Source organism: Amborella trichopoda, chromosome 4 (genome assembly GCF_054954075.1).
Source record: "Amborella trichopoda isolate Santa Cruz 75 chromosome 4, AtrichopodaSantaCruz75HAP2 v2.0, whole genome shotgun sequence".
Taxonomy (NCBI): domain Eukaryota; kingdom Viridiplantae; phylum Streptophyta; class Magnoliopsida; order Amborellales; family Amborellaceae; genus Amborella; species Amborella trichopoda.
Genome location: NC_142339.1, coordinates 21,083,908 through 21,100,994, shown reverse-complemented (window position 1 = coordinate 21,100,994; position 17,087 = coordinate 21,083,908). Strand labels below are relative to the sequence as shown.

Here is a 17,087-nt window from a genome sequence, read left to right as displayed (position 1 = left end):
CTGTCTTGGGTACATCTTCACTTTTAATCTTAAGCTGATGGTATCCAGATCTAAGATCAATTTTTGAAAACACTTGTGATCCTTGTAATTGATCAAATAAATCGTCAATTCTAGGTAATGGATACTTATTTTTCACTGTCACTTGGTTCAACTGTCTATAATCAATACACAATCTCATAGTCCCATCTTTCTTTTTGACAAACAGTACTGGAGCACCCCAAGGTGACACACTGGGCCTGATAAAACCTTTATCTAATAATTCTTCCAATTGTTGTTTCAATTCCTTAAGTTCTGCAGGTGCCATTCTGTAAGGTGCCTTAGAAATTGGTGCTACCCCTGGCAATAATTCAATGGAGAATTCAATTTCCCTGTCAGGCGGTAATTCTGGCAATTCTTTTGGAAAAACGTCGGGAGATTCTTGGATAACCGGAGTGGTATCCAAATTTGTTTTTTCCTTCCTATCTTCTTTGATATAGGCAAGAAAGCCTTGACACCTTTTTCGAAGGAGGCGATTAGCTCGAATACAAGAGATTAAATATGATGGGGAGTCTTCTTTGACACCATTGAAGTAAAATACTGGTTGATTCGGAATGTTAAAGGTAACCATTTTCTTATAACAATCAATACTTGCATGGTATGCAGAAAGCCAATCCATGCCTAAGATTACATCAAAATCTTGAATTTTCAGGAGTATTAAATCAACCAACAGTTCCTTTTTTTCTATTTTTATTACACATGATTTGTACACTATATTGGTGTTAATTGAATTTCCCATCGGTGTGGTTACCTCTAGAATATATTCTAATTGTTCTGGTTCTACCTTTAAGTGGCATGCAAAGTGTTGTGATACAAATGAATGAGTAGATCCAGGATCAATCAAAACATGAGCTATTTTTTGGAAGATAGTAAGAGTACCTTGCATCACTGATTTTGAGGCCTGAGCGTCTTGCTCGGTAATCGCAAATACTCTTCCTTTCATCTGAGGCTTTGGAGCTATCTCTCCCTGCTTTGGAAGCTGTTGTGTCTGTAAGCTAGGACATTGTCTAATCTGGTGTCTCAATTTTCCACATTTAAAACAGGCTCCCGTATTCCAATAACAAGGACTTGATCCATGGTTTTTCCCACATTTTTTACATGGTTCTATTGGGCTTTGAAATGGCGAGGGCCTTGGCATCTTGTTTGGCCTTTCAAATTGTTGTCGATTAGATGATGTAGGTCTAACATGACTTTTCTGATTTTTCATCTTTTAGTAATCTTTAAGATCTTTTTCGACAATTTGGGCTCGATCCACTATTTCAGCATAAATTCTCAATTTCAAGACTGATATCCTGCTTCTGATAGCTGGCCTGAGACCTCTTTCAAATTTTTTCACCTTTCTTGCCTCTTTGTTAATCATATGTGGTGCAAACCTGGCCAATTCAGTAAACTTGGCCTCGTACTGTGCTACTGTCCGGTTTCTTTGAATTAATTCCAAAACTTCCATTTCTTTTTGGTCTCAAATAAAATCTGGGAAATATTTTTCATTAAATGCCTCTAGAAATACTTTTCAGGTCAAGGGTTTATTTTCTTTGACCAATACTCCTTTTGCTATTCGCCACCAGTGTTGTGCTTCACCTTCTAACATAAAGACTGTCAAGGCCACTTTCCTATCTTCAGGACATTTCATTACCCCGAATATTTTCTCCAATTGCATAATCCATCCTTCGGCTTCCAGTAGGTTTACAACACCCTTAAAAGAAGGTGAGTTCAATTTCTTAAATTGTTCGATATTACTCCCACCATTTCCTGTAACTGACTGCCTGGGTGGATTGTTGTTTTCCATCTGATGTTGCATTAGAGTAACCATATTTTTCAAGGCTTTGTGAATTTCTTCCATATTAGCCTCAGCTATTCTGGATCTTGACTTTGTCCCGGTCGGTACACACAATAAATGTGATTTTAAGTACATTCTTTTTAAATTTCCTAAGAATCTTAAACCTATTGTTCTGATACCATAATTGTCACACCCCAAGAGTTTACAATACTGATATGCCTGAGATGTGACAGTCAAAACATATATATACGTCTAGATAGGACAAATTTACAGTGGCGAGGTCTTACAAAGTAAATAAAAAAGGCTAACACAACAACAGTATCTTCCAAGGTTGATCTTGACTAGCACTCAAAATGAATCCGCAGTTATCCTGAAAAAATGTTTACCATAGTTTGATGAGTTTGGCTACTCAGTTAGTGATCATCATAATCCTAAAAATAATCATGGTTGAAATATATCAATATTTTCAAAAAGAAGATCTATTAACAGAAATGCATCAACAGTTTCACTTTCAATAAATGCATAATTAAGTATAATCCGAATAATTGAAATGCACATAACACTTTAACGACAGTGCATAATTCAAAGGATTTCACAAAATACCCTACTGGCGTCTCAAGTAAGTCACCTATATACCCCATCAGCATCCTGATAAGTCCACTTAATCCCTATCGGCGTCTCAGATAGGTCCACTTAATCCCTGCAGGTCCGCTTATACGTCACCGGCGTACCGGATGAGTCCACTTAATCTCTACCGGCGTCCCGGGTAGGTCCACTTATACCTCACCGGCGAACCGGAAGAGTCCACTTGCATACTTAAATTATTTCTAAATCTCTTTAAACATTCGAAAGCAGCAAATATCATGTACTCAACATATCACTGAAATCATTAATATGAATCTCACTGACACCATTAATAAGAGTCACTTTCAATAACATTTCAACCAATCAAATATTTTGGGCTCAAATTTAGAAAGGTAGCAATTCGTAAAGACATTCTAGCACAATTGCCAAGCTAATATGTATAGAAAAACTTTTATAGAAATTCAAGAATACGAAATTATTACAATTTATGGGATGTTAATTTGCAATTAAACATTTCACAACAATACTATAATCAAATACAAAAATGTCATTTTTCAGATAATAAGGCAGTCATTTGCACATGAAATTCACAATGTCTAAATATTTGAAAACAGTAGAAAGAAATTTCACAATTTTACTAAAAGCAGAAATATCACATTTATTTCTAATAATTTGATAGTATCTAAAATATTCTAACAATAGACAAGAAAAATAAATAAATTTATTTTTCTAAGAATTTACAGCATTTGAAATTTCTAACATAGATAAAATATCACAATTTTTATTAAAAAGATTATCTTTCAAGATAATGAGGTCGGGTGCGCATAAAATTTATCACGCCTAAAATTCATGATAATATGCAGAAATAATTATTTCATTTTATTTTTAAAAAGAATGGACTATTTTTCGAGACAATGAGGTCACTTACACACAAAACTTATAAAATAAAGATCTTGGATGGAAATATCACTATTTATTAAAAACAGACTATTTTTCAGGAAGACGATGTCACTTACTTAAAATATTTTGAAAGGGAGCTTCCGATAAAAATTCGGCTAGAGAGAGAGAGAGAGAGACCTCGCCTCTCGTATTTAAACTCTTACGACACCTGATAATAATATTTTATTAAGTTACACCTCATACACAAGGTGTAACGTTTATATTACCTCTTATACGCTTAAAGCCCACGTCCACTGGACGTGGCAAGGCAACAATAAACAAATAAATTCAAACTAAAAGCTTTGAAAATGGTGATGGTCCCTAAGGACTATCATGCTCATATGGACCATCACTTATTAAAAGTTTCTTTTTTTTGTTTTTTTTTTTTGTTTTTTTTTTTGCTTTTTTTTTGAAAGTTTAAGATTGTTACAATGGGCCACTATACCCTGCTGTAAATCAAAATTAAAACCCTAAACACAGCCTAAGATCTTTACTTTTACTGTCTAAACAAATATATACTAGTTAGGAGCAATAGTCAGTCTTCCACAATGATTTTATGTGCAAAATATGTTCCTAAAAATTCACAGAAAAATATAAAATATGGCTGAGAATTAATTAAATCAACTGGGAAGACTTATTAGAAGATGCCCAGAGTTACCCTCATAGGGCTTGATACACCCCACACCCGATTTCCTGATCGATGGTGCACTTTTAATCCTTTTGGTCTTGTTGGAATTTTTGTGATAGGAAAGCTCTACAGGAAATCTAGGGTTTTAGAGAGCTCAAAAACCCTACTAGGGTTTGTAGAAAACCTATAGGAACAAATTATGGCTTAACTATTCAATTGGTCTCTCTCTAGGCTGTATGCACCTCTCTATTTTTCAAAAACAGCAAGCCCTAGCTTTAGGGTTTCATATGGCACCACCTATTTTCTTTTCTTTTTGGGTGACATGACAAGTAGGAGAAGGAGAGAGAAGGAGAGAGAAGGAGAGGGGTTGGCGTGCCAAGAATATGGGAGTGAGAGGTTGGCGTGAGAGAGAGAAAATATGGCATGAGAGAGATCTTATTGCTTAGGATGTGAGAGAGAAAAATCTTATTCGCAGATTGAGAGGAGTCCAAATAGATTTAAATAGTAAAAAATCTATCTCCCACTTGGAGTAGGATGAAATCTAGGTATGCCTTATCTTATTTTCTAGCTTGACCTTTGGGATATTTAGTAAATCTTTGGGGTGAGAGAGATTTAAATCTAAGTCATTCATCCCACAAATCAGCCGGCATGATTTTCGGTGGAAAATAGGAACTTTATCCTTTTATAATTTGACTCAAGTCCAACTTTTATTTAAATTTAAATTATAACCACATTTAGCATTGTCTAGATCTTCCAAAATCTATAGGAAGTTAAATATAATATTTTATTTTAAAACTCCCATTTGAATAGAGAACAAATCTATTTCAATTTTAAAGGATTCCCTAACCATCTATCTTTGAACTGAAGGGTGTGGTTTGTATAAGGTTGCAACCTTAAACAATCAAATTTAGGCACACCTCCAAATTTTATCATAAATATAATTTTGGTATAAAGTAGATCTATAAACACTTGAAAATCTTGAAAATGAACGGTCTAGATAATGTATTGCAAGATATATAATTTTTTGGACATGAAAATCTTTTTTTCTTTTCATATTCATACATATTGATATCGAGATGATCAATTAGAGGGATTTCCAAAATCAAAACAACCTTTTATGATGGATTTTTGAGGTTAATTCTACATTTTAAGGTTGCAACCTTATGTAAACGTTTTTGTTAACTAAAAGATAACATATAAAAAAAAAAAAGTGGGGCATGCCACGCTGGAGACATTATGTGGCCCCCACAAGGCCACATGTCCCACACATGGGTGGCACACACATGGGGGCTGGATCCTTGCTCCCCACATGTGCCCTTCCAAGTTTTGAAAATTTCAAAACTATCTTTTTAATGAATTTTACTGCATAAACAAAATTTTAAAATTTTTATAGAAGTCAGAAATATATTACTATTTCCAAAATAAAATATTTTAGAAGCGGAATGGTATCAATGGGTCAAAATTAGTGACAATAAGGGCACTCCACTTGAACTAAGAACAATGATCCACTACTGTTTTTTTATCCGACCCAACAAAGACCCATCACACAGTCTCAATGCAAGAGCTCATGATTGACTTGTCAAAGTTGGACAATAAACAATGGAACCATGATCCCAAAATGTGGATTTCTGTCCCTCCTTTTAAGAGCAAGTCTAGCACTTGTCACCACAGTGCACAGGGGTCTCTCTCTATACATATGAACACGTGTCCCTCTTATAGGACTGCTTCCTAGTAATGCAATTGTTATATGCATATACTGTGCGGAAGTCTGTTGAGGCTTTGGCTCTTACTCTCATAGGCCTACGATTGCACACAAGATATCACACAGTTATTCTGGTCTATAAACATCATCCTTGCGCATCTCTCCGACCTCAACAAGGGATAACCTATTGTAAACCCTTCTCAGTAGTGCCACATACCTAGAGGTAAGGGTTTTGGACAGCACCAGGGCTATAAACCGTCCAACCCATTGTTATTCAACACACCCACTCCCATTGAAGTGCATATTCACTATAAAGTATCATTTTTACAAGCTTTATAGGCCTTTAAAGGCCACAAAACCAACATAACTTAACCACTGTATTGCCCTCTGTTCTTTATTGTTCTTAAACAAATAGCTTTTATATGCATGAATAATGCTATGGATTTCCTGAAAGAGAAGCTGACTTGGTGTTACTAAGTGGGGCAATGTCAAAATGGTGATGGTATTTTATGTCCTTGAAGTGTTGAGTTGCATTAACAGAATATTTTAAATATATAGTGTTCTATGCTCCAGAAAAATATTGCAAAATCACAATAAAGGTATTGAAAAACTATGCTAGATGAAGAAAAAAAATCGTGGAGGACTTGTCATAAGGGATAAAAGAAAGCTCTTTATGATATCTACGAACAATGGCTGTAAATGGAGGAAATTGAGAGGCAAAGTCAACATCCTACTTGGAGTTGGCAAAGTAAGAGCGTGTAGTTTAGACAAGAAGAATGTAGGGAGGACACCTTGAGAGGTGAACTACTGCATCTTGGAGAGTGGAAAGCTTCCAAAGGATGGAAAACCCTTATTAATCTTTATATGTTAAGTAGGTTTTAGCTGAAACACCTGAGATAGTAGTTGCAGGCAGATGAAGGTTTGGAAGATATGTTTATCATGGAGGTTTGTTTAGAAAGGATGTTTGCTTCATTTCGGTGGTTTCTGTATTAAAGAGGGCTCAAGAAATACCTAACATAACTTAGCCATAGCTGAAGTAAGGTTAACCATGGCCAAAAAATGCGAGGCCTGTTATACCAAACAGGGCCAGATACCCTCTGAAATGGCCTCCATTTGGTCAATATGCCCGGGGTCTATGGTTAAGAGGGAGAACACTCCAAGTTTCAGATAAAGATAGGCTCAATTACAACCCAACAGCCCATAACCATGGCAAATGTGCCTCCAGGCTGCAATGGGTCGATTTCAGAGTAAGAACCCCTGAAATCAGCTTAAATATGGTCAATATTACCAAAAAGCTTTCAGCACGAGAAACCAGTGAGTTGGATTGGATTTCGACCAAGTAAAAACAGAAAGGTCATAACCTCGAGTTTGTTGAATGTGCACAGGGCCTATTTCTTGAAGGAAATCTTGGACTTTTCAGGATGTACACTCTGAAATGGATGAATGGGTGCCAATCAAGGTCCACTCATATACTGAGGTTCAAATGGCAGTGAAATATTGCTGATTTTGGACCCAAGGCTTTCTTGCCAAATTTAGAGAATATCTGGTTTTGGATAATTTTGGGGAAAATAAGGCTCAAATACACCTAATTATTGATGCCTAAATGAGTGAGGCAGCTATATAGCTGTTACCCCACTCAAATATGAGCAAAAAGCTTGTTAAACAGGACAAACCATGGTTAAAGATAGGCAATATGCCATAACCATGGAGGAAGATGCTCAGGGCTATATTGTTATTTGATGATCATGCTATGACTTTCAAATGATTTTCCATCATGTCTTGAGTATATATATGATATGACATGTACATTCATGTGTCTCCCCTAACTGCTGATTTGAGTGGTGGGTCATTGGGTAGCATAACCTGCTGCTGACTTAACATAGTGGTTCCCAACCAAAAAGTGATGGAATTTGAAAATCCCTGAATATAATATAGTTATAACATAGAAAACAATACAACTTGCATAGAGAAGCCAGAGAGGAGAGCATACATTAAAGAGAAACATACCCAAACCTTGAGAGATACCTATCTGAAGGACCATGGGAGAGGAGGAAAAACCTGTGGATGGCGAGGTATACTGGCATGGATCTGCTCATATTCTTTTTCTTACTTTTCTAATTGTACTCTGTAATATGAGGCATTTGATTAATCACAGATGATTCAACCTAAAAATTGGGTTGAATGTAAATTAATATGACATGTAAGGTTCCCTGGAACTGTACTCCAAGGAAATATAAAAAGCCTCTAAGAAAGTGTTTGTTGGTTGTCCAATCTGTTCCTATCTTTATTTCACACCAGGGTCATGTTTTAACACATTTTCAGTGAACATACTTCTTTTTATGCTCACATCAGATAGAGAAGCAACTTTCATCAATTAAAAGGCTCATAGAGACCAGATGATGGGGGAATAATTTTAAATAATTGGCACCAAGGACTTGAAAAATCACATAGGGTCATCTGAAGATGGATTGGTGTGAGGGATGTTGCCCTCGATGGTTTGATGCAGCTGACCTTTAGAGTTGTTGGTTCTATTTGTGTTGAGGTCCTGGAAGTAGTCCTCTCGATGGCCAGTGTTATCTCTGTCTGGTGAGTTCTTGTTCATATGCTTGTTGAGTATTAAATAGCAGAGAAACTTGGGGTGGTGATTTAGTATTTTCAGAACTAGCACCAGTTCTGCCAGCAGTAATGTGGAAGGAACTGGAACCTTTCGGTCATCAGTCTAGCAACACGTGGCTGGTTGTGGGCACTTCTGTCAAGCTTTTTATATCCTAGAAAATCGGTATGAGATAGTCATAGGAGGACGGCCCCATCTCTGGGTGGAAGTGCATGATGTTAATTATACATTTAGTTGTATCTGTAGTGAATAATACACATGATGTAGATTTGCCCAAGTCGAGGTTTTTGTGACTTTGAATGCCATGACCTCTCCATTTCTTGTAGAGAATCATATTCATAAGAGATAATGGGCGCAGCCTGATTGCAGTGTCAATGAGTGAGACTGAGTCTGTTGTCAATTCTGATAAATCATAGTATCATAAATATTCTATACTTTATTTCTAGGGAAACTTTGAATTTAAATTGTATTACATTTTATTTACAAGTACCATTAGAGTATCCAACGTTGGTGTTGGTGTCGTATTGTGTATTTCTAGGGAAAGCTTTTAATTTTATTTGTATTACATTATATTTACAAGTATCATTAGAGTATCCAACATTAGTGTTGTTGTCATATTGTTTTGATACTGTTACACTGATCAAGCATTTGGGTATCTTAAATCTTAGAGAATCACCCTTTGCCAATTGTTAGGAGTTCCACAAATATTAGCAGTCCCTTCAACCTTTATGGCTTGGAGAAGGCCTTGCAGGGCATCTTGACTTTCTCATGAGCGCAGCATTGGTCAGAAATCATGCGGCCTCATGCACTTAACTAGAATTAGAACAACTCTTGATCATCTCGTCATTGATATGCCCTAAATGATATTGCTGGAGATGCATATTTGTATGTATTGATTTATATATGTATGTGTTGATACCAGGTCATCTGGTGAGACTGAAGTATCAATTATTCAAGGAGAACCATAGACATATTTTCCTACAAGAACTTCTAGTATGCCAAATTGTTGGTTTGATCTTTGATATTGTTAGGATTGTTAAACACAAATTTCCTCTGTTTGTTGATGGTTACATGAATGTAAGAAACAGGTTGAGGTAAATGTCATAATGAATGCTCTTATAATTGCATATGAGTACTCTATCCAGATGACTAAATTACCCTTCAAGGTAAAAGGATAAATTACCATAAGGATAAAAACACCATAATATTCTTGAGATGTTCACTTTAGATAAATGATAACCTATCTCATAACACAAGGAACAATATAATTTTTGGGTTTTCCAAGTCCCGCTTCTAGAAAATGCTTATGCTTCTGTCCATCTGCATAAGAATCTCCACATTGAGTCACGTGTTCAAAATTTCTTTATTCAGTCTGATCGTGTCAAAAGTTATATTTACCATTTATGCTGCTCCTATCATTCTTAGTTTCAAAATTTTAACTTAAGTCTTTGTATTCAGCTTACTAGAAGAACTTTAGGATCTCAGAATCATAAAATGCTTCTTGGATCCATGGTTGTGAATATTAACGTATATTTTCTGCACTCTTTGGAAGATCAGTGAAAGCCACATGGAATTCCTCTCAGTGTCAGAGTTCCTGGTTGAAGTTTCAGATGATCTGTAAGATGTTATTTCCATTTACTATTCTTAAACAGTGTACTAGGTTTTTTTGGACTAATGTTATTTGAAGTAAATATTGCAAGCATATGATACAAATACTGGAATCCTCAGATTCTCCTCTCTTGTCATTTTCATTTGTTCATTGAAGAGAAGCAATTATTATGTTTCGTGTTGCTTCTATATTCTCCAACATGCCATGCCAATTTCTAATGTGGTATCACCTATACACTAGGTTACAGATTTTAGTGTTGATTCTCAGTTCTTTATCACTTGCTGAAGTGATTCTTTTTCTTTTTTTGGGTTGGTGATGCTTTGGGTTTCCAAGTAGAAATTTGGACAGGAATGTTATTCCTACCTTTTTTTTGCCATTTCTGCAACTTGAGAGGGTAAGTTTTGCATTAGTACGTGATTGTGCAACAAGCTTATGTGCTTCACTTTTGTTCTGCAAGATCAATGCCATATTAGGGTTACTGTTTTCAATTAAGTTATGATAAAATGACATACTCAAAAAGGAGAACGACATGTCTTTATATATGCGTGGCAAAGACATGTAGTGTGGATTGAGAATGCATTAACCAGAGTACTATGTGAATTGGAGTGTGGAGATTTGTTACTCCTGACGAGCTGAAGACTATATGTTGAGCCAAGGTGGAACATGGTGAGAATGACTCATCACAGGTCGTTTTTGATTTCCTGGTTGAATGTTCTGACTTCTTGTTGGATGGCTTTCACATAATGCGATGGAATTCAGTTGCGCTCTGGTTTCGAACCAGGGAGCTGTGCTTTGCAGTGCATGAATAGAATGATGTGGTTCAGTTGCTTTAATTGTTGCACGTGGTAATGGTTACATGTAGGCGGTTGGAAAGGGTTGAAACATTGTTGGCGCACATGCAGTTGAAGAGTGAGAGTCCTATCGACTAATCACAATGTCGGCATGCAGTTTTTTGATGCGTTTTGTGTTGTGTTTGGCCAATACATGCAAATGCCTGAAGGCTTAATATTATTTAGTGTATCATGAATAGCTATGTGATCTACAGCATGATGTTCAGGCTTCTGCTTCTGGAGTTTCTTGAGGCAACTTGTTGACTGGTAGGGAGGTTTAGAAATTAAAACGCAACTGCTAGTATCGTTGTAGTTTGTACGTCTTCTAAGGCCCAAATGATGCCAACCTCTGTAGTTTTGTAGTTATTGTGCATCCTTAACCATGTCAGAAACGCTGGAGAAATTTAGGAACATTTGTTCCTTGTTAGAGAATGAAAAAATTTAGGGAGAAATTAATTAGCCAAATGATAGTTTAGCAACTTATATAGGTCTGTTTATTAAAATTCTTGTATAAGGGTGTGAATATTTTGAAGAAATTGAGCATTGGTCTTGGAGGTTGCTTCTGACAGATCTGAAATTTGAGATGGTTTTCAGTCGGTGTGCAAAAATAGGAGTTAAAAGGAAACTGAGGAACTATATGGAATTCAAAATGAGTTGGAGTAGATTGTTGTAGAAGTGGTGACTTCTAACGCAATATTATTGTTCTTGAAATAAAAGTAGTTTTGCATAGATAATTCTGAAGTTGGCTGTTGATAATAGCGTCAATCGTAAATGCTGATCAAAACCTTATTTTGGACCATAGTTATTGGGATCTCCCATCTGAGGCGGAACTCTTGCTCCCATAGTGTGGTTCCAAGATTTGAGAGTAGGAACGTGGTCCCAATGAGCTTCCCATTATCTTTGGAACTCTTTCCATGATATTAAGGAATAGCCCCATCTCACCTATAGTGGGCTCCATTATGGAACCTTTAAAATGCATCACAACATAATTATTGGGTTTTAAGGGAGGAAAAACATTATTCTTTCGACCAAATTTGAAAGAGAAATCGAGCATCAAACTCCTTAGATCCTAAAAAGTTTTATCTGTTTTTAAACATTATTTATTTTTGAATATATGTTGTATGGGGCTTCTATGATGCTCGCTAAGTTTGGAGCTTCTGGCAACCGACATTACACTTTCCTGATTCTCTTTTTTGTATGTGAAGATTCTCTTAATGCATGAAAGTGATGTTATTGTCTCCTTTTTTTCATGCGTGGCACATCATTTCACATGATACTCTACACTGAAATCATCTTCTTTTTTTTCGAGAAGGTGCACTGAAATCATCTTTATCAGACCCCAGAATGGAACACTATGTTTCAGAATAACGGATCCTATGAATTTTCTTTTGTTCTTGAAAATATTAATACAAAATTTGGGATTTCTCAAGTCAACACGAAGTTTTAAAAAGCTTAATTCATACAACGCATTATCTATTTCAGTATTTCAGATTAACAGACTGGTTGTAACAGTGTTCTACTTGAATTATTTTGGGCATTGGTAGCAATATTGTTCTGATATTCTCATATTTTGAGAATCTCCTTCCAGGAACAAACTAATTCTTATGAGGTACTTGTATTTTTGGTGCACTAATGATCGTACATATCTTGATATCTGATTCATGTGCTGTATTTTTGCCCCTGCCTGCATGCTATTCATGTACAACGATGCGGCTGGATGTCCTTTGCAGGTTCGATTATGAGGTGGGCACATTTAATTTTGTTTCCTCGCATTACTGCATGATTTTATATAAATTGATATCCAAAATTGCTATTTCTAGAATTGTTTCAGAGAACTGCCGGAACATATTTCTTAGTACAATACAAACTCAGGCCAAAAAATGCTCGAGAAATGGTATCTTTAACTTCAAAATGTAAAACCTGGATAAAATCACTAAAGAACAAAGATAGATCTAATTTTGTTTATAGCTGCTGTATGTCTGGTCATTTGTGAGAAAAACTTAAAAGTTCTTTCAAAGTCTCACCCAAGTTCTGATGATACTTGGACCCAGTTTTTGTTGATTTAGTTGAATTCTATGGTCCACTGCATTTAGAAAGAAAGAACAATTACCATTTTGGGAAATGGCTGTCATAACTAGGCGAAATTCTTCAAAATTTGAAACCTTTATGTGGATTATGGCTAAAACATGAGTTACTTGCAACAGTCATGCTTTCGGCCATTTATTTCAGTAATTCCATATATTTTAAAATATCCTTTAGTATTGACAAAAACAACAATTTTCTGGAATATTATCAGTCTTTCATATTATGTGTTAGCTGACCCCAAATAGTTGGGATAAGGCTTGGATGATGATTTGATGTAACTATTACCTTGTACATAAATATTTTGATATTGATTCTGTGCAGGATGATGTGTTGGCAAATAATTTCAATATTTTACGCATGTTTGTTGGAATATATGGAGTTTCAAGGGCACCAAGTGAATTGGTGGGTGAATTTCGACTTGATATATCTTTTCAATCTACCATTATTGTTGTCATAATAACTGGAGTACTAAATGATATTATTGTAGGCTTTAAACATTCTTAAACTTGACTACGGAGGTTTTCTCGTGTTCATTTTTGTATATATTACCAATTGTATGTGCACTTTGGGTTTGAAAATCCTTGTAAGGTGGCAGGTGCCACAACGTGACACTGGAGTTCTATGCTTACCAGGTCCTTCGTTAACATTCAAAAAAAAAAAAAAAAAAAAAACAAAAAAAACAGATAACTAAACTCTGTTTATTTTATTTGCCTCAGGATATCAGTTTTGTCAAGACTTTGGAATAGAATGTATGCATGTGCAGTGTGTGTAGAGGCCTATGGGGGTGCATGCATGAGTGTTACTTTGTAAGACAGGATTTCTTAAATTTTTAATCATAGTATGTGGCTGCTCATCTAGTTATTCTTGCCCAAAATGCAATCAACGAATGGTGGTTTCCTTGAAGGTTTTTTCTTCTCTCTTCTTTTGTAAATAGATGTAGTTAATAGTTTTCTGGTTCAAACTTTGTATTGGTTGTGAGGCAAGCTCCAAGACTAAAGTCATAGACTGCAAGAATATTCCGCAACATATTCTTATTTTATATGCATGCCTTCGAAGTCTGTTGAAGGGGGAATATTCTCTTGGAACTTACCTTTAGATAGAGATTGCCAATTTTCTGATCTAGACAGCAATTACCAATCAAAATTTTTCTTAATTTCATTTCTCTTTCTTCCAAGAACAAGATGAGATATGCAGCGAAGAAACTTCATTTCTTAATTGCAAGTTGAAACAATTCATATGCCATCAGCCATCTGATACCACTAGTAGTTTCTTTAATTTTACACATGCCTTCTTTTTGCCTTCAAAGATTGAAGATGAGTGTATGAGCATGGTGAAGATCAAATCCAAAGGTAAGCCGGTTGGACATGCTGTATCAAACATAGGTCTCATGGTAGAGCACACTAAGTCTCCTAAAAGCCCCAACCCTTACATGACCTAGCTTTCTTTGAAGGTAAATTTGCGCCTGAGTTCCCTAACCCACCATAACAGCCTTCAATCCCTAGTAAAAGACATGTATATCGACAAATGGTACCATGTTGACCAGATATCACCATAACCATGTGTCACAACCATAAGCTTACACTCCGGCCCTCCTTGCCTCTTTGAGCTTTCAAAGCCCTCAAAGGGGAAAATAAAAGCTTTTTAGCTCCCTAATCCAAGAGGTAAGCAAGCAGTTATTGATAGACAAAGGAATCATGGGATGCACCTTTGTACTAGCTAAAGCATTACCTCTGTTTATTGGGGATCATATTTGATGCAGGACAAAATTATTTTAATTTTTATCTTTGTTTAATTTCAAGAGATGTACATTTTAATTTTAGTTTTAATATTTATTTTTTTGGGTTTTTAAGTTGTCTAGGGATGCTAGGTTTTTATTTATTTATTTACTGTTCATGGGTACTGTTCATTTTATTGTTCATGGGTACTATTCACACAAACACATTTCTATTTACAGGAGTAGAATTTTAGTATTATTTAGAGGTAGTTTAGAGTCTTTAAATGTTTACTTGGATTTCAAGTTAATTTTAGGATTTCATAGGCTTATAGAAGTTTGAATGTCACATTTTGGGAATCTTATGTTATTGGAATGAATTTTATTTTATGAAAGAAGAAAGTTCTTTTCTTGGCTTGATTTACATCCATATTCTTTCTGCATAGTTTTACTTGTTTAAGGTTCATGAAAAGGGTTGATTTATTTTCCCACCTTTCCTTCTTGCATCAAGTGGTATTAGAGAATGTTTGAAGACGGTTAGAGATTGCGATGGCTGGTCGTGAAGGTCTTAGCTGTAGGGATGCGGATCTGATCCAACTGCACAAGGAAAGCAACAAGTTAAATATAGAGGGTTACAGAGCTATTGTTGTGCAAGCGAGAGTAGCAACAGCCTCCCCTAAATAAAGAGGAATCTATGGGGATAAATCTAAATCATGAGGGTTTTTATGGAGAATGGCGCGAATCAGAGATATTGATGGCATATCAAACTACATAGATGGGTTCAATGCAATGGTATCGATGGGAGCATAATTTTGAAGAAGAACAAAATGGATCGAATCATCAATTGGATTCAATATTCTTTGAATCAATAGATTGTCCTATCTTTGGCAGTGCTCTTATCTTTGATAGTAATCCTATTTTTAATAAAGAACGGGGGGATCTCTTTGATGGTGATCCTATTTTTGATGAACTATTGCATGAAGTTGAAGAATTTGGAGAACATATCTATAATAAGGATTAAGATAAAAGATGATCTTGCTTGAGAATAATATGTACAGAAGGCAGCAGGGGGATTTGCTCAAAACCATGGTCTTTGAAGATCTCAAGGATATCCAAGACGTTGAGCATTCAGAGATTTAGGACATTGGAATCAGAGTAGCACAATGTAAGTGTGGTTGAGTCATAAATCGCAACTTGTGGCCCTGAATGAAATAAATATCGAAATGCCTCTAAAGGACAGAAAACTGGGTTTGAAGTTTCCTCCACGATTTTCAATGGAAGTTCAATAATAGCCGAATTGGATAAATTTGCATCGATTCCTCAATATATATATTAGGATCCGTTTCTTAATGAATTCTTTTTACTGCAAATAATATTTGAGCTAATAAAGAAGAAGGTTGAAGAAGGTGGTTTTGATGCTGAATTCATCTTAGCACACTTCAAACTCGAGGGCGATTTTTCTCCAACCAGGGGAGAATGATGCAGGACAAAATTATTTTTTAATTATTATCTAATTTCAAGAGATGTATATTTTTAATTTTAATTTGAGGATTTATTTTTAGGGTTTTTAAGTTTTTTAGGGATTCTAGGGGTTTATATTTTCTATGACTTGTATTGTTCATGTTATTGTTCAAGTGTTACTATTTACAGGGGTATTTCTGGAGTTTTAGTACTGTTTAGTGGTAGTTTAGAGTCTGAAATGTTTATTTGGATCTCAAGTTAATTTTAGGGTTTTATAGGCTTATAAAATGGTTGGATGTCACATTTTGGGAGGCTTATAAATGGTTGGATGTCACATTTTGGGAGGCTTATATCATTAGAATGAGTTTTATTTGATGAAAGGAGAAAGTTATTCTTTTGGCTTAATTTACGTCCATGTTCTTTCTTCATTATTGCGGATTTTTCTTGTTTAAAATTCAGGAAAATGGTAGATTTATTTTCCTGCCTTTCCTTCCCGCATCTAATATTCACTCTGGTACCATATTAGGTATACTAGAAAAGTAACAGGATGTCACTTTGGGTATTCTTGATCTACTACGTGGCGATTTTATTAAAAAAGGCTGTAGTTGCGGGTGATCACAAGTGTATAGATGTGTCAAAGTGGTGACCAGATGTGTATGGACATGCCATTGTGGTGACTACTTGTTAGAAAAATGAGGCAATTGTCCAATTACATGCATAAAAGTTGATGAGCTTTCTTTTATTCCTACATGTTACACATCGTAAATAAAATATTATAAAATATTAAAGAATTGCAAGATATCCCTTTATGTAGTTCCAAGGTTCCTTTATGACTAAAAGAAATTGCAGATTTCCATTTTAGCCGAGGAAGTTATTCACTCTTTTACATGTATTTCTTGAATGTGCTATTCAGAAAATGACCAGATCACCAATTATATTTCATTTAGTTCAAATCTTAAGGGTGCCATTCTAAGTTGGATATGTAGTGAACTTAATATACCAGGTGAGCCTTTTAAAAATCATTAATTTGGAAAATGTGGACACATTTAGATTGAAGTGAAATGAGGCATCAAGGCTGGGGCTGGGGTAGATAAAGGCATTTGAACCCAT

General features: G+C 35.5%; 1 protein-coding gene across 46 annotated transcripts in view; it reads left to right on the top strand.

The window, feature by feature from the left end:
* The window catches only part of LOC18423397 (ATP synthase subunit B), a 45,974-nt gene that overhangs the window by 26,325 nt on the left and 2,562 nt on the right, over positions 1-17,087 (top strand). For 30 of the 46 annotated variants that reach the window (XM_088863863.1, XM_088863866.1, XM_088863860.1 and 27 more), the window contains 3 exons: positions 9,834-9,898; positions 12,451-12,463; positions 13,127-13,207. In XM_088863863.1, coding sequence (XP_088719989.1) covers positions 9,834-9,898; positions 12,451-12,463; positions 13,127-13,207 — 159 coding nt within the window. Of the gene's footprint in view, positions 1-9,739; positions 11,329-12,450; positions 12,464-13,126; positions 13,208-13,521; positions 13,710-17,087 lie in introns of those variants that run through there. The other 16 variants (XR_016053373.1, XR_016053372.1, XR_016053370.1 and 13 more) reach the window with 9 other exon arrangements.